We start from the raw sequence: 22,122 nt of genomic DNA, 5'->3' as shown, positions 1-22,122 counted from the left end.
CGCGCAGGCTGGTCGTTTCGCGCGCGCAGGCGCAGAAGCCGCGGCGGATGTTTACGGCAGCCGAGGTCGGAGCGGCGCCGGGGCGGTGGAGCGCGAGCGGTGAGGTAGAGTCCGTCCCTCGGTCCCTCACCTCCTGCAGCCCACTCTCCTCCCCTGGTGCCTAGAGCGCTCGGCCGCCCCTGGGGGGGGGGGGCCGCGTTCCCCCTGAGACACCCCCAGAGACAACCCTCTTCTCCCCTTCTCTAGGAGCCCCGCCCACCGCATCTCTGCCCCGTACCACCTCTCTTTTCCGGGAGCCCCGCCCCCGGCATCCCTCCCTGTATCTCCTCTCGCCTTTTCTGGGAACCTCAATTCTTGCATCTTTCTTTTTTTTTTTTTTTGGTACCTGGGATCGAACTCAGGACCTTGCGCTTGGGAGGCAGGCGGCGGAACCACTGAGCTAAATACTCGGCCTCCTGCATCTTTTTCCAGCGTCTTCTCTCCCCGTCTCCGGGAACCTCGCCCCAGGCGTCTTCCCCATCGTTTCCTCCCCACTTCTCTCGGGAGTCCCCGCAGCATTTTCTGTCTCAGCCTGCTTCACTTGCAGTCCTGAGGTTTGACTCTAGACTGGTACCTTATTTCTAGGGATTCACTTTTTTTTTGTTTTGGTACCGGGGATCGAACTCGGATCCTTCCGCTTGCAAGGCAGGCGGCGGAACCACTGAGCTAAATCCCCGGCCCCCTTTATTTCTAGGTAGGAAATTTTTCTAGCTACCTCTGAGGCAAGTCAGGAATTGACAAGGTTTGAAAGAAATTCTGCCTTCCTTAGACTTTTAAAGAAGTTGAGCAGCTGGGGAGAACTTACCTGGACCTGGTCCCTTTGGATTTTTTTTTTTTTTTTTTGGCAGGGTCTCCCTTTGTAGTTCAGGCTGGTCCTGAACTCACAATGTACCCCAGGCAGGCCTCGAACTCGCGGCAATCCTCCTGCCTCAGCCTCCCGAGTGCTGGGATTACAGGCGTGCACCCGGCTGGTCCCTTTGGATTGTAGGGTCTGTGCCTCTTCCCCCAAATTAGCCAAGTATCTGACTCCGAACTCTGTTGCCTGCAGGGGTTGTCTTTGTTCCTTTCTACAAAGGAAAGGCTAAAACAGTTGACTCCATTGTAGTTGCTTGGTGGGCTGTCTTTCAAGAATGAGGGAAGTTGAGGTGCCTACAAAGGCTGAGAATGAATTGTGACTGCGGTTAGAGAAATGGGATTTGGCCTTACCCATGGTGGGTCCTTCACTGGGATCTGGCCGGGAGTGTTGTGATAAAAAGCTCATTTAATTTTTTTGCAATTCTAATGATTAGAAAGCCGTTTTGTATGTTTTTTTGACTCCCCCCCCTCCGCAGTGCTTTATTTATTAAGACAAACGCGGGGGTGGGGGGCTTGCTCGGCACCGGGACCCCGCACCCCACCCCTCTCCCGGTTCTGTAGCTGCCGGGCCGTTCGCTGCGCTGCGATGTGGACGAATCCGGGGACCCAGGCGGAGATGCTGCAGAGCCCGGCCGAGGTCAGGCGGGGTCCGCGACGCTTCCCTCACACAGCGCCTTCTGTATGTTTTGTAGGAATTGTGTCCACCCAACATGTACCAATGGTCAGGCTTTTGTCCACAACGAGTGACTACAAATAGTGTACACGTGACAGCCTTACCCTACCCTTGTGAGAGCTCTGGTTTTCAAAATGAGAAGTCTCCATTTTGCCATTAGTCTGCCCATAGGCTATATGGTTTTGGGCCCCTTTTCCCAGCTCGTCCTCCATGTGATATTCTCTTTAGGGAGTGACATCCAGGTTGGACTGTGAGCCTTCTTGTGTAGTCTGCCAAACTCAGCACAGACCAGAATCGGCACCCCCTTTACCATATCTTTGCTTGTGTTGACACAGCCTCAATCACAGCCACCATTTGCCAGTCCTGAGACATTCCTCTGCTGCTGCAGCTTTGTCTTGCACCATGTAGTGGTGTGGTGTTGGATTATGTGGGTTACTGTTGGATAGGGACTATAGTAGGTATTACAGCAAATAGTAAAGAACAAAGTATAATAAAAAGGACAGCCTAAAAGTGCTTCTTCACTTGAGAAATTGTATTTGAGTGGATTGCAGATCCCAGTGTAGTGATAGGATTTGGTTTAGTGAGGATGTCTCTTGACTGTTGTAGGTATTTTTGTTGGCATGGTGACTGATCGTATATACGTGTCAGCAGTAAGCAGTGATCTTTCTGTATGAGGGAGTATTAAATTTTCAGACAAAAGTAGTAGAAAATATCAGACCCAACCAATGTTTACCTACATCCTGCCAGTGGCATTAGACAGAGCTACCCCGATTGTCAAAAGATTAACAAGATGTGTGTGAAGAACTGTCCTTCCTTGAACATTTTTTATAAGCTGCTTTGATGTGTAAAAACACAGGCCTTTGGATAGACAGTCCTGGGTTTGATTCTAGCCCCTTTTCACCCTGGGTGTTTTTCCTCTGTGAAGTTTGAGGTTGTGACTGGGAGGTAGCACCTATAGAAAGGTGGTAGCTGTTTACTAAAAAGCCATCCTTTTGATATGAAATAAGCTTTCGAAGTAAGGAAAAGTTAAAAATAAGTGATACTTAATAGAAAATGAAGTGTACCCAATATATAGTTTGTGGTACCTTCTAAAGATAAAATGGTGAGATTGAGCATTCTATACAGACTTTTGATGAAGAGGTGGCTTTCTTGACCCGAAATTCAGTAGGACATGTGATTATAAGCTCTTTTGCTAAGTAGACCCTGAGGCATCCAAACATGTGACCCAAAGTTTAATATGACTGCCAGGCTAGGGATGTAGCCTCAGAGCTAAGGGGTTTATCCAAGATTAAAGCCAACCCCATTAGCGCTTAATTCCATCAATGTAAGTTAACTAACCATGGACTGTCAACGAGAGTCCTGAATCAGCTTAAAAAGGAGGTGAAAATTTAATAATTGAACCGTGATACTCAGTTCTCAAATCTTGGTTTTGAAGACTGTTCTACCATAAAACGGAAGAGAATTTATGTCAGGCTTATCTGCACACATTTTATTTTGTTCACTTGTTGTAAACAAGATTTACAGAGATGATTTATTTTCATTCTTTTAAAAAATTCTTTATTTTTATTGACCTTATAGTTAGTACATATTTGCAGTACATAGTGATTATATTCATTGTGGGGAGTTGGTACATGAATATAACAGATCTCAATTCCTTTTCATTCTTTAGTAAGCCTCCCCCACCACTGTTGCCATTTGTTTAGATGGGTGTCGTGGAGCCTCTCCCCAGGGTTTCTTTATGACTCTCATGCTGCTGTTAGAGACCATAAAGACTGAGGGAGGGCTCATGGAACTGTACAGTAATAGCACTGTTACAAGTTGTTAGGAGACTCTTGATGCAGAAAGTGTATCAGTCTTCATAAGGTGTGGTGGCTTTTTCCTCAGAAGTGTATATCAGTGTCACTGTGTGTTGTGTGAAGTAAGGGTATCACTTTGGGAAAGTCATCGGGGGTCAGTGTAAAATTGAGAAGGATGTTTTTATAGTTCGGGAAGAGTAAAGGAACAGGTAAAAGAACATTTCTCTGTGTACTATATGAGGGCTTTTCTTTGGTGGTGGTGGTACTGGCTCTTGATCTCAGGGCCTTGTGCCTACTGGGGAAGTGTTCTATTACTGAGTTGCATCCCCAGCCCCTTAAATTTTAATTTTGAGTATTTTGAGACAGAGTCTTTTTACATTGCCCAGACTGGTCTCAATTTTGAAATCTTCGTTCCTTAGCCTCTCAAGGATTACAGGCATGCACCACTGTCCCTGGCTCAGAAATATGCTTTTTTTTTTGGTACTGGGGATTGAACTTGGGACCTTGTGCTTATGAGGCAGGCAGGGGCCACCACTGAGGTAAATCCCTGGCCCTTCAGAAATACACTTTTGAGTGAGCTGGGAAAACTACACAGCACACACTTTAGGCATAAGAAGTTGTGATAGAATGCCCTCTACTCCTAAGCTTTAGCCTTGAAACTGACTTTGTGTTTGTTAGAATAAGGTGTTTGTCAATATGTTCTGTTTCAGAAGAGCTTTTTTGTAAGGTTGTTTTTACCCAAAATTTGGATATCAGAATATTCACGTCAACAGATAGGATGGAATTTTGACTTTGGTTTAGTATTCATGTATATGTTGGGATGAAGAGTTCTGATTAAATTTAGGATGCCACTTAAATTTGAATTTCAAATAAATGTTCAGTAAGTTTTTAGTATTTGTTGGCTTGAATTTCTGATTAAGCTAGGATTTTCTTATAAATCTGGCATCTTTGGAGGGTGGAGTAGTTGTTGACAAAAGATATTCTATCTCCGTTATTTTTAGAATTCAGAATTTGAAATTTGTTTTTAGAGTCTTTATTGTTCTAACTCTTATTTTTTGTTTGGTACCAGGGATCAAACTCAGGACCTTGCACTTGCTAGGCAGATGGGCAGCACCACTGAGCTAAATCCCCGGCCCCGCCTCTTATTCTCCTGCACCCCCCCCCCATTCTTGATGTAATTAGTTCTCTAACTTTTAATTGCAGTCTGTCCTGAGTGTGATCTTGAACATGGGCGGTGCTGTGAGTGCCGGTGAGGACAATGATGAACTGATTGATAATTTGAAAGAAGCACAGTATATCCGGACAGAACTGGTGGAACAGGCTTTCAGAGCTATTGATCGTGCAGATTATTATTTGGAGGAGTTTAAAGAAAATGCCTACAAAGACTTGGCATGGAAACATGGAAACATTCACCTTTCAGCCCCATGCATCTACTCAGAGGTGATGGAGGCCCTGGATTTGCAGCCAGGGCTCTCATTTCTGAACCTGGGCAGTGGCACTGGCTACCTCAGCTCCATGGTTGGCCTCATTTTAGGTGAGTGTGGAAGGAGAGTCTGAAGCTTGTCCAGGCAGAACCAGGCTGACTGCATGCCCTGGTAGAGACTGTGGCCTCTAGTAGTTGCCTGAAGCATAATACTGCATAGTAGGTGGCTATGGGCCCTTGAGTTCTCAGGGTGCCTTTTCCTGTTCCCTGTCTCCTCCCACCTGCCCCTTTGCAGTCTGTTATGCTGAAGGAGGGCCAGGAGAGAGGTGTAAATCTTGCTCTCACATATTTCTTGGTTTAATCTAATCAATCTCTGGTACCACATCAAAACAAACAAACAAAAACACCCGATTTCCTTTTGGTTCTTTTCTCCACCCAGGGTCATTGTAGTCCTTTTAGGGTTGAAGTTCTTCCAAGCAGTTTGTTTTGTTTTTCAATACTAAAAGAGTAATACACATAAATTTATATATTATAAAATAAATTTTAGGGATGGGAGGGATTTCAGAGGTTATCTTAATTTGAAGCCATTCAGACTGTTTTCATAGATAAGTTGTGAGAATAGACATGGGAATATAACCATTTCTGATATTAATAACAGGTATCAGATAACCAAAGATTAATCGAGTTCATTCTTTGTGTAAAAATGGCTCTGTAGGGGAAGAATGTCAGCTTTTACTCTGAATAAGGTGGGATGGATTTGCTGGAGGGGAGAGAGGTGGGGATCGGTGCTATGAAAAATTGCTCTGAGCAGGAGTGGGGCCTGGGCTGCTGCAGCAAGCTGGATTGAGACCTGGGGGAACTAACTAGTGATATTTATTTTTGTACTTTTAAATTGTGTTTTGTTTATGTGGGTGGTACTGGGGGTTGAACACAGGGCCTTCATGATACATCCCCATCCAAGCCTCTTTTTTTTGAACCCAGCCAGGTCTTTCAAACTGAGCTATATCCCCAGCCCTTTTTATTTTTATTTTTTGAGATAAGATCTCACTGTGTAGCTTAGGCTGGCCTCAAAATCAAGGTGATCCTCCTGCCTCAGCCTCTGAAGTGCTGGGATTAGAGGTGTGGCACCATGCCTGACTCCGCCCTTTTTAATTTTTATTTTGAGACTGGCTCTCACTAAGTTGCTACGTTGCCCAGGCCAGGATTTATCTTGGGATCCTCCTGCCTTCCAGAGTGCTGGGGTTACAGTATGCACCACCGTGCCTAGCTTGCAACTGGTATTTTTTTTTCTTTTCTTTTCTTTTTCAGCTGGTATTTTTTGATGTTGGAACTGATGTGTCACAATTAAAGCAGAACAAATGGTGCAAGAATTCTTGGCCTTAATTCTAAAAGCTTTCTTATTCTCGAACTTTTAGGTCCTTTTGGTGTGAACCATGGGGTGGAGCTTCATTCTGATGTGATAGAGTATGCAAAACAGAAACTGGACTTCTTCATCAGGACAAGTGATAGCTTTGACAAGTATGATCAGGAACTATCCATTGGGTCAGCGGGTTGAATTAGCTAGAAGTCAGTTTAATATCATATGTATGCCAGCAAATGTGATTAAGCTATGTTGGATGACCCTAGGTTGTATGTATGCCTGTTCTGATTTTTTTTTTTTAATATCATGGTTTTAAGGGATTTAGATTTTGTTAATATGATACCTTGTAAAAGTAATTTCCACCAATATAATAAGAGAACAAAAATTTCATTTAGTTCAATTTTTATGTTTCTAATATAGCCACCTTTTAACACATAATTGTTTCTAAAATAAAATCGTTGCATTTGTCTGTAGACAGTTTATATGGTAGCTCCTGCTGTTCTAAAGTAAGGCATTAAAGTTTTTATTTTAAGAATTAAAATGTTAAGAGAAACAAAGTGTGCTTTTCTCTTTTAACTTGTTGTACAGTAGATCTTGATTACTGTGATGAGCATGGTAAAAAAAAAAGAGCAAAGAACAAGTGGAAATTGCTTTAAATTTGGATCATGCTTATGACAGTCACTTTTTTTTGTTTTGCTTTGAATTTCTAAGGTTCTATTGGTGTAGTTTTTTTTAGAAATGTGGCTTCCAGCTCCTGGCTCTGGAAACTTACATTGCTTTCGAATTTTACAATTAAACCATAACCTGGGTTTGGTGTAGATTTATTGTACAAACTTGTTGCAATGTGATGCATTTAGTTACAGAAAGATTTTTTTCCTTTCCAGGTTTGACTTCTGTGAACCCTCTTTTGTTACTGGTAACTGCCTAGAGATTTCTCCAGATTGTTCTCAGTACGATCGAGTGTACTGTGGGGCTGGTGTGCAGAAGGAACATGAAGAGTACATGAAGAATCTGCTCAAAGTTGGAGGGATCCTTGTCATGCCTCTGGAAGAGAAGGTCAGATTCCTTTCACAACTGACATTTTTGTACACTCTGCCAAGGTCTCTTCCTTTATAAAGGAAAAAACCCTATTACTGATTATTCTGAGGTATACTTTATACAAGAGAGGTAGGATAAATCTTGATTTTTAACTTTTGCTTATTAATTTTCTCAATGATTTGGTTTTCTAGCATTTGCTAAAGGTAGTGACTAATGAAGGATTATTTTTTAGTATCATTATGAATTTATGGATTTAAACATACCTCATAGAATCAGATTATCTGGAAGCTCAGATTTTTCCATCTTCAGCCAGAGCCTCTTTAATTGACTCTTCGGATTGATACAACTTCATTAGTCTGTGATAGCTTTACTGCTATCCCAGGGTGTTAAGACATTCTAGACTTGGTTTGTATATTTTTTTTAAATCTCAGACTTGGAATTAGCCATTTCTGTAAGGATTCCTGTTGAGAATCAATGTTTAGAGGCCACAGTTGGGGCCAGGGAGTGCTCATTGACACTGGGTTCATGTTTTCAGTGGATTTGTAGAGAGGGATGCACATGGATTTGCTTTTTTTTATTTTTTTATTTTTTTGGTACCAGGGATCAAACTTGGGACCTTGCGCTTGCGAGGCAGGTGGTGGAACCACTGAGCTAAATCCCCATCCCAGTGGAAAATGCACCATACGTTCATAGTGACAACTTCCAACCTAAAATAAGGGCCAGGGTGCTCTCTAACATCAATTTTAGCAGCAGTGCTACCCTTCTCTTTTGTCTGCAGTACACAGTGTTACCAGTATCACCAACAGTTTAATTTCCAAAGCTATTTGAAGGTTTTACTTTTTTTTTTGGTACCGGGGATCGAACTTGGGTCCTTGCGCTTGTGAGGCAGGCGGCGGAACCACTGAGCTAAATCCCCGGCTTACTTTTTTTCTTTTGCTGTGTATTAGGGATCAAACCTAGGGTTCCCACATGCTTGGGCAAATGCTCTGTCACTGAGCTACTTCTCCAGCCAGGACTTTACTTTTTCCAGCCTGCGTTGTCCTTCTGTTCCAATAGGCATGTACAGTCACTGTGTTCCAGAGTCACTTGAAGTAGTACCTTCTTAGAGCTTATGCTACCAGCCTCGCATAGTGAGCTCATTCATTCTCTTTTTTAGTTTTTAGCGTTTACCATTCTAGGTTTTAATTTTGTGGAATATTTACAAGGCTCCAAAGCCTAAACCAGGAACACTCAGAATTGCTTTCCATGCATGTCACTCTACTCTGATCCCTCACCTACAGGTGACTATCTTGGTTTGCTTTAGTTTATCTCTATTTAAAAATGTACAAAGGCAAATATTCTACTTTATATGAGATACAAGCTTTTTGTAAATTTTATATATTTTATTTCTATGTATTTGATATTCATTAGATCTAAAAATTCTTATTCTCCTTATGCTTTTAAAAAATACTGTCTTTTAAAAAATCTTTTGTTGGTATGCAAGAATGTGTTTTAATGATGGGCATTTGGGGTTTTTTTAGACTTGCTGTTCTAAGCAGTGTCCCTAGGAAAAACCTGCACATATCTTTTTGTAAATATTCTTATCTCTTAATCATTATATCATCCAGGTACAATCTCCTGCAGGTACAATCACAAAAGCAGAAGTGTCTGCATTCAAAGATCTAAGGCAGTACTGTCAGCAGCACGAGAGAGGAAGTGCTTGCTGCATGCCCCCTGCGTGGCTCCTGCAGATTTTGTGGCTGTAGTATATTATGGGTCTTAGGCAATCACATCTTTTCTCTCCCTTCACAGAAGATAATTTTACTTATACAAATGATATTAGAAAACTTTGTTGTATTGCAGATTGCATTGGGCTTTTGATTGGAATTGTTTTATCTCTAGATTAATTTGAGGATTGTAGACATCTTTACAATATTGCATCTTCTCATCTAAGCTATGAAATAGGCATTATAGTTTTACTAAGGTTTCATACATCATTTAATAATTAAATATTTGATTTTCATTATAACTAGAAATTCTCTTTCTTAAAAATGTTTTTGAAAAATGTTTTTTTCTGGTAAATGTGATTAATTTGTTGATATTTACCTAGTATATGGCTGTATAATCCTTTTAGAGAACCTTAGTTTTGGAGGATTTGCTGGCTTAGATATTTTTAGGAAAGACTGACATGTAATCTTAGCATGACAGAGCTGACCCAAAATAGTACTATGACCTATTTAGACTGTCTGGAGACTAGCCTAGTCACACTGAACACATGGAGACTGACTGTGTTGTCTAATAAATTCTCTGTACTAAGAAATGTTTTGATGACCTACATTGCAGTGTAAATCCCAGTGCACCTGTGGGTGGCATTGATGTGTACTCCTCCTGAAAGAATGAGGGTAATTGCCTGGGAATCCGGATGGAGAAATTTGCATTGAAGAAAGTTACAGTGAATGCAGTAGTGCCTGGCATTTGGGCCTCTCCTGCACCCTGATTATTTCAGGAATAGTAGAAATGTCTGTATATTTACACTTAATAGCAGGGCAGGCTGGGATTCCAATTGTGCTTGTTTTATGCCTTCAGTTACTTTTATCTCTGAACAGCCCACTCCAGCTTCCTTCTAATCATTGACCTTTTTTGAAGAACCTGAGAAAGTTGTCTTATAAGAATCCCCACCTTTCTGATCCAAGGGCTTTCTTCTGTAGTCCTTTAACTAGTTTCTCTGTCATATGTATTTCCTGTAAACAGAAGGTGCTAGAGGTTTGAATGCATTCTGTACTCCATGCCATATCATATTAGGGGTTCATAATGTTAGGTTCTTTCATTTTGGTGTATTTGTATATTTTACAATTTTATATATAGGAATGATCACAAATATAAGTTATTGGGCCGGGGATTTAGCTCAGTGGTTTCACCGCCTGCTGTGCAAGCGCAAGGACCGGAGTTCGATCCCCCGTACCAAAAAAAAAAAGAAATAAGAACAAATGTAAGTTATCTAGTAGCCAAATCTTTTGAATCTTCTTGTTTTGTCTTTGGAATAGTTGACCAAGATAACACGCACAGGCCCTTCTGCTTGGGAAACCAAAAAGATCCTGGCTGTTTCCTTTGCCCCTCTCATCCAGCCCTGCCACTCAGAGTCAGGAAAGTCCAGACTTGTCCAGCTACGTGAGTACATACATCATTCTTCTTTTAAAATATTTTAATCTCATTAGAATTTAAAAGGAAGCAAAATTTATAAGAATCCTCTTTTGTGTTAAAGAGTGTTTATCTCCCACTGAAACCTTAAAATTGTTCAAAGGGTTTTAGGCACTTAAAAATTAGAATTTATTTCTGGCCCAGCCTCAGTTATGTTAGCCTTCTTTTAAATCTGCAAAGAGCTGCCAATGGGTCATGCCATAGAGAATAAGAGACTTACAAAAAAGGGGGCTAGTTTGCCATGTGGAAGACCGAGACTTTCTGTCCTCTTTGTGCCTGAGTCACAGACCTCTGCTGCCCAGAGCACGTTTCAGTCTTGCCAAGGGAGATGCAGGGTAGAGAGCACATTCCAGCTCATCCGCCAGGTACAGACAGAAGACTTCATGGAGGTTTGCTTGCTGAGCCTTTGCTGTCACACCCTTAGGGTGCAGACTCAGTAAAGAGCTGGCACCAGCACAGCATTCATCATAGTGTTTTAGAATTTAAACAGCTCACACAGAAACAAGAATTCCAGTCGATTTGATTTAAGGTTAAACTACTTATCATTTAAAAAATTTGGAAAAGGAAAGGAAGAAGAAAAACACTATACCTAGCCTTGGCACCCAAAAACAATATATTTTTGGTGAATTCTTGCAGAAATATTTTTTAATTTGTGAGGACTCATTTGTCAAATAGTCACATTTTGCTAAATACAAGTCACATGACATAGGCAAGGTCCTTGAAATTTGATAACAGCCATAGTGGAGCATACAAAGGAATTTAGTCCAGGGAATGTTAGAGAGAGGGTGATGATGTTTGTTTTTAGTCTTCAGGGTGAAAAGTAATTCCCTAAAGAGAAAAAAAGGAGAGGGATGGTATTAAAGAGTATTTACCTTCCACTGAAACCTTAAAATGTATAAGGTCGGCAAAATTAAAAATGCATCTTCTCCCATTGTGGTCAGAGTTAGAGTCTATCGGAGGAATTAGGTTGATATATAGACTAAATTGGAGTTCATCATGTAGAAAGATGTAAACATGCAGATACAACATGCATGAATTCTGGATACCCTTGCTGGTCAGGTAGGGGGTGATTTTGTTATATGTGTGCTCTGAAAATCTCTACTGTGAAACTTTAGGCAAATGCTGCCGTTGATAAGTGAGGTTATCAGTTTCCATAACTGTAGTAGAGTTTGGGAGAGAACAGTTCATTGGGGTAGTTATGAGATTTTTGTTTTTGAGGATCTGGTTGAAAATGAGTGGCTTTATGTAAGGGTCAGTCAGACCTGGATGAGTCCTGACAATGTGTTGGGTACCTCGAGATGCTTGTTTTGGGGTGAGGCCTTTAAAGCCAGTGTTGGGTGATAAATATTCATTTGATCATATGTAGGGTCCCTGAAGTGAGTAATCAAGTTATTTGCAACTTTGATCCTACTGGGTGAGAGTTTCCTAGACTAGTGAAGACAGTGAACACAGAGGGATAGAGATACACCATTGGTAAAGACAGCATACAGTGCGTCCCTGTGCTACTGGTTGCGTGGGGCCAAGGTTGTTGGTGTCCTGAACAAAGAACTGGACAAGACACAAAAGCTAACGGGAATGGACACTTACTGAAGGTGGAATAGAAGTAGGCTCTGCAGAGTGAAAGCAGGCTGGTAAACAGACTCACAGCAGCCCTGAGGATAATGGAAAGGGGTCTTTTATAGCCAGAATTCTTGGATTGGCTTCTCTCTCATGCAGATAAGGCATTGGGGCAGTTGTCCTATCAAAAACTCACTTGGCCTTGTGCCAGATTTAAACTGCCCTATCCAAAGACAGACCTGGTTTCCTGTCAGATGTACATGAAAAATTGAAAATAGCACTTTTCTGATTGGTTCCATGTACCATGCTCAGGAGCTGCAGAATCATCCTGGATTCTGTGTTCTGCACGTGTCTCCTGGGTCTTTGTGACTTAGATACATTCCTCTCAGTTGTTGGGCAAGTTTGTCCCAGCCCTAGTCTCCTACCTCACTGTGGCTTAGACATGCACTGGGTGAGGCCAGCTTTTAAATTGAATGGATGAGTGCAGACTGGAGGCAGGGACCTGTCAGAAAGTTATTGGGATTTTCCAAGCAAGAGATGAAGAGTGATATGACACTGGCCTCTACAGTGAGAAAAGTTCAGAGACACATGGCCTTACTGAGGAAGAACATGGGTGTCTGAGATGTCCATTTCTACTGTAGCTATGGGCCGGGGAGAGGCTCAGTTCCTAGTCAGGATAGAAACCTGGGGAGCTGGTCCCTGTCACTTATAGCCATGGAATGGATGTAAACCAAGGGTCAGCAGGTACACGGAGAGGAGATGGTGGTGGATCTAGGAGCCTTAGGGAACATGACTAGACTGGGTTGAAGAGGAGGATCCAGAGGGAAGGGCTGAGTACCTGGGATGGTGAGGCCAGTCAGCTGTTCCAGGTGGTACTTTAGGGAGAGCTAGAGAGGCCAAAGCTGACACTTAAGAGCCTGATGGCCCACAAGGGAAATTGTTCCAGCATCTTAGGGGAACAGTCAGATTGCGGGGCCTGTGGAACTAATCTTTCTTGAAGTGAGTTATTGAGAGCAGGAAAGTTGGAAGATCATAGATGGGGTAAGTCACAAGACCTAGGTGCTTAGGGAAGTGGCAGGACTATAACAAAGGCACTGCTGGAGCTTGTCCTGGAGAAAGGAGAATGGCCCTCTTGTCCTTGGAGGCAGAAAATCAGGAGAAGCTTATTGATAAAAGATGGAGAAGGTGGTATATATTCTCTGCCCAAACCCTTGGAAACAGGCCTGTATTCCTCTAGAGCAGTGGAAATTGTTGGGATTCTGTGCAGGCCTCCCTGATTTTGGTAATTTTCCTTTCTTTACAGAGTAAAGAATTAGTATATATGAAAATGTCTTTTGAAAGGTACCACATGAATGCAAATCAGTGCACTTGTTAACATTTGCTTAGAATACTCTCAGGTTTTTGTGACATATTTGTAAATATGCCAGTGAATTCAAATGAAATGAGGACGTTTGGATGTTTGTGCCTTGTGGCGTTTATCACTCACAGTTTCATGTGCCCCTCTTGTTCTTGTGTTGAAGCACCACTCGCTGTGCGCAGTCTCCAGGACTTGGCCCGAATTGCCATCCGGCGTGCCATTAAGAAGATCATTCATCAGGAATCTTTGAGCAAAAGTGGAAATGGACTGAAGAACACCCCCAGGTTTAAACGAAGGAGGATCCGCCGCCGTCAAATGGAAACAATAGTCTTTTTGGACAAAGAAGTTTTTGCCAGTCGTATTTCCAACCCCTCTGAGGACAACAGCTGTGAAGACTTGGAAGAGGAGCGGAGGGAAGAAGAGAAGACCTCAGCAGAATCCAAGCCAGACCCTCCGGTGAACTTCCTCCGGCAGAAAGTCCTGAGCCTTCCTCTGCCAGACCCCTTGAAATATTACTTGCTTTATTACAGAGAGAAATAAATCTCCCAACTGAGAAGGGGAAGTGAGGAAGAGCCAGTTTCAAGTCTGACTGTGCCCACTGTCTGCTACTGAGGGATCTCCTGGGAGCCGATGCCATGGGGAAGGAAACTGCTATACCTATCCACATTGTAATTTTCTTTTTCTGGTCTTTTTTTTTTTTTTTTTGGTACCGGGGATTGAACTCGGGACCTTGTGCTTGCGAGGCAGGCGACGGAACCACTGAGCGGAATCCCTGGCCCTCTGGTTCTTGATTGTTCTCTAAAATTTTGATTCAATAATGTGATTTATTTAAACATAATCTGACAAGACACAAGAAGAGTGTTTTCTTCAAGTGGGGAGATCTTATCTCCCTCTGCTGACACATGTACGGTGGGACCTTAAACTCCTTCACACCAGGTGCATGTCACACATTACAAAGAGTGAAGTCAGGACTACCCTGTGTGAAGCAAAGCACAAGTTTGTAAATGTATAAAATCCTTTTCAGTTTACCATACTGCGTCTTGAGTTTGAATTTTATGGTAAGCAACCTCTTAATTACTGGCACTGAGTTCCACTGAACTTTTTTAGTTTTCGGGAGGGGGAAACATTATTGAGAAGTCTTTCTTATTTTAATGAAATTAATGAAATGTTATGTGAATTGTTGGCTCTTAAGTTTTAAAAGAAAAAATTATGATCAGGGGAGGAAGAATAAAGGTATCAAACTGCCAGGTATCTTTCTGGAATTTGAAAAGGTTTCCAAGAGTTTTTTTTTCTAACATCTTTTGTTACCTTTAAAAGAGCCACTGTCAAGTGAACTCTTAGGGTTAAGGTTAGGTGTTTTTTTTAAAAATTAAATTTAATTTTTTTGATACTGGGGATCGAACTCGGGACCTTTCACTTGCAAGGCAGGAGGTGGAACCACTGAGCTAAATCGCTCCCCTCTTTTTAAAAAGATATGTGTAAGTAATAAACTAAATTAATTTTGCCCTAACCACACCTAGCTTTAGAGACCATAATGGATTTTAAGGGTGTTGACATGCTCAATTCTCCAAAACATACAGTCAGTATTAAGACTTCAAGACATGGATTAGGGAATGTTATAGATAGCCTATAATTGTTTTTACTTTAATTTGCTATCTTTTTGTGATCACATTAGAGTGCTCATTCATAGATTTTTATCTTTTGTAATTCTGGAGAAAAAGAGATTGCTAGTTTTGTAAATTTTCGTCAGAACAAATTATGTGTTTTAGTAGCTCCATTTCATTCGAACACTTTAACTGAGTGACTTGTGAAATCCATCTTCTCTAGGCCTTTTTTTTTTTGGTATGGGGATCGAACTCGGGACCTTGTGCTTGTGAGGCAGGCGCTGGAACCACTGAGCTAAGTCTCAGGTTGTCTAGGCCTTCTGTATTGAGAGCTTTTTTCAAGTTGTGGGTCTAGAAAACAAAGCAATCTTTCTAGCAGTCTTAATGGCAGAATGATTTGAAGTTACATTGGTGATTCCAAAACAGTGACTCATCAAAGACTTTTTTACCCAAAGAAAAAAATAGTATAAGTTATTAATCACAGTCCCAAACTCAAATGTTGATGTAGGATTAAGTACTAAGATTTTATGCTTCAGTTTAACCTCCAGCCTCATTACCTGCTAGGCAGGGTTTGATGTCTCTGCTTTCTCCAGCTTAAATGGTTATTTTGTACTTCTGCTTTATTTTTTTTGGTACCCAGGATCGAACTCGGGACCTTGCGCTTGCGAGGCAGGCACTGGAACTACTGAGCTAAATCTCAGGCCCCTTTTTCTGCTTTTTTTAGTAACTGAATCATTCACCATGAGGTGCAGTCTGCATGTATAGCTGGGAAAACACACACATTGTCCTAGATTGGTAAATATAAGCTATTTAAAGAAAGTTCTTAATTGTTTTTGCCTGCCTTTTTAACTCAAAGCCAGGCATTTTTCTTTCAGAGAGAAATGCATGATTTAAGTTTACTTGCTAATATTTTGTAGTTTGCATATTCTTGTTGACACTATTTTAATTGATATTTAGCTTCATCATTACATGGAAATTTTTGGACATAACATTAAATGAATGCTATCTGTGAAACATGTCATATTAGGTGGCTTGATTAAATTTTTTCTGTAATTGTATGTGGCTTGCATTTTTAAAGAAACCACATTTGCCTTTATGCTAGATTATAAAAAAACCCTGACAATGTATGAGACAAGTTTTTTTATATGTTAAAATTTTCTTAATATTTTGTCTTTACATCTTGTCAGTTTGTATAAACATAGTTGTAATATATGTGAGAAATAGGTTGCTATTTATCTTGTAAAGGAAAATTGTAAATAAGTTTTCCTGTGATTAAGCACCTTATAGCCAGAATTCAGTATAGTACACTACTTCTGATTTCAACAGTTAAATCATAATATAATCTGTATTGTCTGCAAGATGGATATTGTAACCCCATTCTTGACAACTTTTATTTTTTGAGTAGTCTGTATTTTAACATGTGATTTCTGTCTTGAAAAGTAGTAAAGCCATAGATATGTGCAAAACAAATTTCAAATTTATAAAAGGTATGTAATTTAAAAATCAAATGTGTACATAAAAATACTCAGACTGGGTGTGGTAGCTCATGCCTGTAATCCCGGCATTCTGAGAGGCTGAGGCAGGAGGACTGAAAATTTGAGCCCAGCCTGAGAAACTTAGTGGGATGCCGTCTCAGACTGGGGATGTAACTCAGTGCGGAGGCCCTTGGTTCAACCATAAGTACTTGGAGGAACAGAACAAAGCCCAACAACAAAACCTTTTGTCATTTTGGAACTTATGGGGGGGCATTGATTTTAATGAGCTGATATACATGAATACACATGAATCAATAAAGGTAATGAAGAGATTTTATTCTCAGCATTGCTTCTGTATGCTGTGTGGGATTTAAATTCTTGACTACATTTTTTAAAGAAATCTTAAAAAACACAACTTTCCCCTCTTATTTAAATGTTTTCTTTCACTACATACTTGTATTGCTTAATTCTATAACATTCATAGGTGTAAGGAAGGCCAGCCATTGTTTCTAATGTGAAATTGGAATGAATGAATGAATGAATGTGAAATTGGAATAGGCAAATTAAAAAGTTTTTTTTTGATATTGGGGATCGAACTCAAGTCCTTATGCTTGCAAGGCAGGCGGCAGAACCACTGAGCTAAATCCTCCACCCTTGAAAAGGGTTTTGATGAGTATCTATATATATTTCCCATACTTTGAGAATGTTAAAGGATGGCAATGAGCTTAAAGAACAGAAAGTATTTAATATGGTTTGTATATAAATTCATATATAAAGTCTGCTATATTGAAGCTGTATGCCAGGATTGAAGGTAAATCTAGTTTTAGTCTTACATAAAAAATAATTGATGGATCAAATGGAGTGAAGGGTCTGAACTTGAGAAGCAAATAGGAAGGGGCTGGACACGTATGAAGTGTCAAGAATCAGCTGCACAGAGGGTTGGGGACGTAGTTCAGTGGTTCCATGCCTGCCTGGCAAGTGCAAGGTCCTGAGTTCGATCCCCAGTACCAGAAAAGTAAATAAAAGAGCTGCACACAAAAGCAGCAAAAAAAGTGGGAAAAGTCAACTCTTTTAGGTATTGGGAATCTAATCAAGAGAGAGGACCCAAGTAAAAGCTTTAGAAAGTACAAGAAAAAAATGTTTTCTTACCCAACTAAGCAAGGTCAGGAGAAAAAGGGTCAGAGGGCCAGTATTAGGATTGAGGATTAAGAATTGGGGGTTAAGTGCCAGGGATTTAGCTCAGTGGTTCTGCCGCCTGCCTCAAGCGAAAGGACCCGAGTTCGATCCTTGGTACCAAAAAAAAAAAAAAAAAGAATTGGGGGTTAGGCATGGAGGAGGTGCGAAAGGCAGGGTTTGTCCAGCCATGGGCCTTCTGGGCCCCAACAGCAGGAGGGTTGTTGACCAGCTCTGGGGAGGCTGACCTTTTACCATTCATTGTCCTTATCATCCCACAGTGGCTCTTAGAGATTGAGAACAGAGGCCAGGCCTCAGACGGGGCAAAGTGACCACCTGCCAGTGGCCATGGCCCTGCTGCCATTCTACCCTTTTGTGGCTGAGCTTGGGGAGGGAGCTGTGGTCTAGAGAGTGATGGCTAGATTAGAATGTGTCTTTTATTTTCCTGGGGCTTCCCTAACAAAGCACCACAAACTGGGTGGCTTAGAATCACAGAACTTTGTCTCACAGCTCTGCAGTTCAGAGATCTGGAGTGGAGGTGACAGGAGAGTGGCAAATCCTGTGGAGGTAATAGGGGAGGCTCTGTTATAGGCCTCACTCCAGCTTCTGTAGTTTCCAGGGTAATGGAATCAGAGCTCCAGTTTCCACAGGGCATTCTGTGCATTTTCTGAGTCCCAGTCCTTATAAGGATGCAAAGCTATGTACATTTTCTTCTATGACTTACAATTTTGCATTTTAAAATTAAAGTTTATGGTCTATTTTTGAGTGAACTCTTGGGAATTTGTGTTCATGTTTATTTTTAAATGTATGGATTCCATCTGGTTTATTTTTGACACAATGTTTCTAGAGCCATTTTAGTTTTTCTCTATTGAGTTGCCTATGTCCCTTTGACAAAATCAGTTGACTATATTTACATGGGGCTATTTGGGGGCTATTTCTGTTCCATTTTTCTCTGTACTCTTTCCCCAATACCATACTCTGGATTGTGGCTTTATAGTAGTAGGTAAAAACTGTGAACTTGACTTCTGGAGAGGTGATTGGAACCTGGGGTGCTGTGTAGCTAATGTGCTGCTGAGGGGCAGATGCAGGAGGTCAGATACTAAGGACAGGCCTTTGGAAGACATCTCTTGCTAGTCCTCTGCTTCCTGGCTGCCATAACATAGGCAGCTTTCTCCTGCCATGCCCTGTACCATGATGTCCCTGCCTTGGAGTCAGCTAACTATGGACCGAGACTTCCCAAATGGTGAGCTGAAAAGAAACCTCTCCTTCTGTGTATGTTGGGTATTTGGTACCTATCAAACACTTTATGATAAGTGCTTAGGATCAGATGTGTAGATTCTTGAACTCTTCTTCAGTCTTACGTCATTTCTTCTAGGTTCAGAAACACTTTGTTGGCATCTTTGGTGAGAATTTGTGATTCTCTTGAATCTGTAGATCAAGTTAGATTTGGCATCCTAACAATGATCATAGTGTTCCTGAACAAGGAATATCTCTGCATTGTATTTATATTTCTTCCAGCCATATTTTAAAGTTTTCTGCATGCATATTTGTACATATTTTGTTAGATTTGTACCTCAGTACTTCAATTTTGGGGTGCTATTGAAATTTTTTTTATAAATTCCAGTTGTATTTATATTGTTGATTAGTGGGACATCAGTTGACTTTTGTCTATTGGCCATCTACTTTTTGCTTATGATTGTCTCCGTCTGTCTTAGTCTGTTTTCTGTTGCTATAACAATGCCAGAGGCTAAATAATTCATAAGAAAATAAGAAAAATACTGTTTCAGAGGCTAGGCAGTCCAAGGTCAAAGGTTGCACCTGTTTGTGGTGTCAGGAGGGGGGTGTGATGTGTCTGAGGGGCCAGCGGTTCCCTATAAAAAAGACCCTCCGCTTTTCTCCAGGTCCTTTCCCTAACTCCAGGGAAGAATGAAGTGGGGCAAGGTTGGCTCAAAGCTGAATGCCTCTGGCGGAAAATGAAGTCAGGATTGAAGTGATGCAAAGCAGAAGTTTATTTACAGTGTGATGGATGCAGGAAAAAGCTGCCATACAGCAGAGTGTTGCTTCAAGGTAGGGGGAACCTGAGCAGGTGCTGGAAGGTTGGGAAACCAGTATACTCATAGGGGTAAGCTTGTTTCTAAAAATAATTGTTTCACATATTGGTGTAATGTAGGCCAATCAGGGTCTTGGTCTTTGTTTCTGGGGTGAGGAGCTAGCTTCCTCCAGCACATAGTACACAATAAGTGTATGATAAATTTACAACCATCAGCCACCCAGGTCATGCTCTAATTCCCTGCTTATGCTCCTCTAATTGTCTCTAAAAAACTAACTAAAAATTAAGTTTCGTATAGGAAACATTAAGACTAAAGTCCAAAGATACACTAGGAAAACTACCTGCATCACAGAAATGGGAAATGACCCCAATACATGCATAAACTCCTAAAAATAAAGAAACTAAGGCCGGGACTTCAGACCCCTAACATATCTCAGAGAGGACTGGTCGTGCTCGCTCGGGTGGACACCTGTGTTAAGGTCCTGGGCGGTGGATCCACGGAGACCACCAGGGATTCTAAGTTTTCGGTTTGATACAATGCAGAAGATTGCCCATCGGAGCCCTTGCGGCGCACACAGAAGATTCTGTGGGGAGGCGGGGACACGAAGGATCTTGGGCAGCATACCCTTGGCGAAACCCATCGAGTACTTGGGGTAACAGAGTCTTTAAAGATGCTGCTGTTAAGTCTTGGGTACAGGAGTCTTCTGGGACGGGCACAGCAAGCATACTGGGTAATGTAGTCTTTGATAATAGGAACAGATCTTGAGATTTTGGGCATCATAGCTAGGCCGCCACAGGGAGGCTTTGGGTTATTGTAGTTATGGGGGAGAACCCTGCGGATTCGAGGTATGGTAGTCATTGCTCAGGTAAAGTGCGATGTATTTTGAGTATTGCAGTCTGTGGCCGGGTTGCGGATTCTGCATATTGTAGTTTTTGACAAGATTGTGGTACACTCTTCAGCCTACCATAGTCCTTGGGGAAACCTGCCCAAAATTCAGGGTACTATAGTCATTAGAGTAGGATGCTATAGATTCCAGGTATTGTCGACTTAGCGGTAGGCACGCCAATGAGTCTGGGTAATGTCCTTGCTGGGAAAAATGTGGCGACGATTTTGGGCTTTGTAGGCCTATGTCTGCGCGGTGGATTCTGGGTATGGTAGTCCATGGGAGTATTATTCCATGGATCCTGGGTACTGTAGTTCTGTGGCTGCGGAAGAATTCTGGTTATGGCAGTCTGTGGGGAAATTACAGGGGACTCTGAGTAGTTAGTCCTAAAGCCCTTCAAAGGATTCTGAGTATGGTAGTTAGGAGTAAATCATGTTGAGAATTCTGAGTACCATAGTCTTGTGGCTGTGGAAGATTCTGAGTATCATAGTCCACGGGAAAATTACTCTGAGGATTTTGGGTATTGTAGTCCATTGGAAAATTGATGATTCCTGAGTATGTAGTCCTGCGACTCCTTGGAAAAGTCTGTCTATGGTAGTTCAAAAAGAAATCGTGCCAAGAATTGTGGGGGCCATACCGTGGCTGCGGTAGAATTCTGTTTATTATATCTATGGGAAAATTACTCCGCGGACTTTAGATACATACCCCTGCAGAACCGCGCAGGATTCTAGGTATGGTAGTCCGGAAGAAATTAGGCCTAGGACGCTGGGTAATGTAGTCCTGCGTATTCACAGAAGATATTGGGCATTGTAGTCCATGGCGACTCTGAGGATTCTCGTTATGTAGTCCTGTGGCCTTGCCCAGGATTCTGGGTATGGTAGTCCAGGGGGGAAATCGTGCCAAGCATTCTGGGTACCGTACTCCGGCAGCCAGAGAGGAGTCTAGCCTCCCCCAGTCTGGCAGTGCTGAGCCAACTTTTCTTTTGATGTCACCAACCTCCTGGCCTCTGTCCTCTGGTGAGCTGGACTCCTGGCCTTGCTGTGTGCTCTTCCAGTCCTCGGAAAGAGGGCTGGAGTATTGGGCTCAAGATTAATGGAATAGGCCGCAGGGCAGGGTCCTTTGCACATACTGAGCAATGGATAACTGGGACGCTCTGGAGGGCTCAGTTGGCCCTGGTTCCCTACGGCTCCTCTCCGTGCGCGGGCGAGGCTGGGGCTGCACAGGCTGGGTCTGAGCACCCTGGATCCTTAGCGACGGCTGCGGTGTGCGCTTGTCTCCGAGGGCTGGGTAAACGCCGCGCTAGCTGCAGCTTCACGGGCTGGGGATAGGGCAGGCTTAGCAACCCTGCAAGTTTGCATTACTTTGAGTCAAAAATATGTTAAGAACCAGTGATATATTACGAGTTGTAGACTGTGTCTCTTAAAAATGGAATAAGTCACACAAGTTTTAATAGCACGTTGTTTTTAAAATATGAGAAACCCAGAATAAAAAAGAGGAACAAAGAAGATACTATAGATGATAGGAAACAGGAAGATAGGTCGCTTTCACAGGGGAAGGGGATAGGACTGAGGTATAGCTCAGTGGTGCAGCACTTGAACAGCATGTCCAAAGTCCTGGCTTCAAGCCCCAGCATCACAAAAAAGTCAACAGAAAACCATACC

The 22,122-nt window shown here is 42.0% G+C and overlaps 1 protein-coding gene and 1 pseudogene across 4 annotated transcripts in view; both read left to right on the top strand.

Moving 5' to 3' along the window:
• Positions 1–6: 6 nt before the first annotated feature.
• Pcmtd2 (protein-L-isoaspartate (D-aspartate) O-methyltransferase domain containing 2) lies at positions 7–16,686 on the top strand. Of its 3 annotated transcripts, none has more exons than XM_004841140.4 (6): positions 7–104; positions 4,567–4,897; positions 6,202–6,304; positions 7,031–7,202; positions 10,208–10,331; positions 13,439–16,686. In XM_004841140.4, the coding sequence occupies exons 1-6, from the start codon at positions 48–50 to the stop codon at positions 13,813–13,815; spliced, it is 1,164 nt and encodes a 387-aa protein (XP_004841197.2). In that variant the 5' UTR covers positions 7–47; the 3' UTR covers positions 13,816–16,686. The 3 variants fall into 3 exon arrangements, with proteins under 3 accessions (XP_004841197.2, XP_004841198.1, XP_004841196.1); XM_004841141.4 differs by having other exon boundaries at positions 12–99; XM_004841139.4 differs by lacking the exon at positions 7–104 and adding an exon at positions 144–1,531.
• Positions 16,687–16,852: 166 nt separating this feature from the next.
• Positions 16,853–22,122, top strand: part of LOC110348299 (olfactory receptor 5J3-like) — a 110,126-nt pseudogene continuing 104,856 nt past the window's right edge. The window contains exon 1 of the transcript XR_015446118.1: positions 16,853–21,477. The product of XR_015446118.1 is annotated as an olfactory receptor 5J3-like (transcript). The remainder of the gene's footprint in view (positions 21,478–22,122) is intronic.

The sequence above is a fragment of the Heterocephalus glaber genome, unplaced genomic scaffold, assembly GCF_053883595.1.
Source record: "Heterocephalus glaber isolate CG9 unplaced genomic scaffold, H.glaber_assembly_v1.0 deba00001673, whole genome shotgun sequence".
Lineage (NCBI taxonomy): Eukaryota > Metazoa > Chordata > Mammalia > Rodentia > Bathyergidae > Heterocephalus > Heterocephalus glaber.
Note: the sequence above shows the minus strand (reverse complement) of the source record. Positions and strands in the feature narration are given on the sequence as shown.

Excerpts from the sequence above, each read along its gene's own strand:
- Pcmtd2 (XM_004841140.4), top strand. The coding sequence starts at position 48 with ATGTTTACGGCAGCCGAGGTCGGAGCGGCGCCGGGGCGGTGGAGCGCG. Across the intron at positions 105-4,566 it reads GGTGGAGCGCGAGCGGTGAG|TCTGTCCTGAGTGTGATCTT; the intron begins GTAGAGTCCGTC and ends TTTTAATTGCAG. Across the intron at positions 6,305-7,030 it reads ACAAGTGATAGCTTTGACAA|GTTTGACTTCTGTGAACCCT; the intron begins GTATGATCAGGA and ends TTTCCTTTCCAG.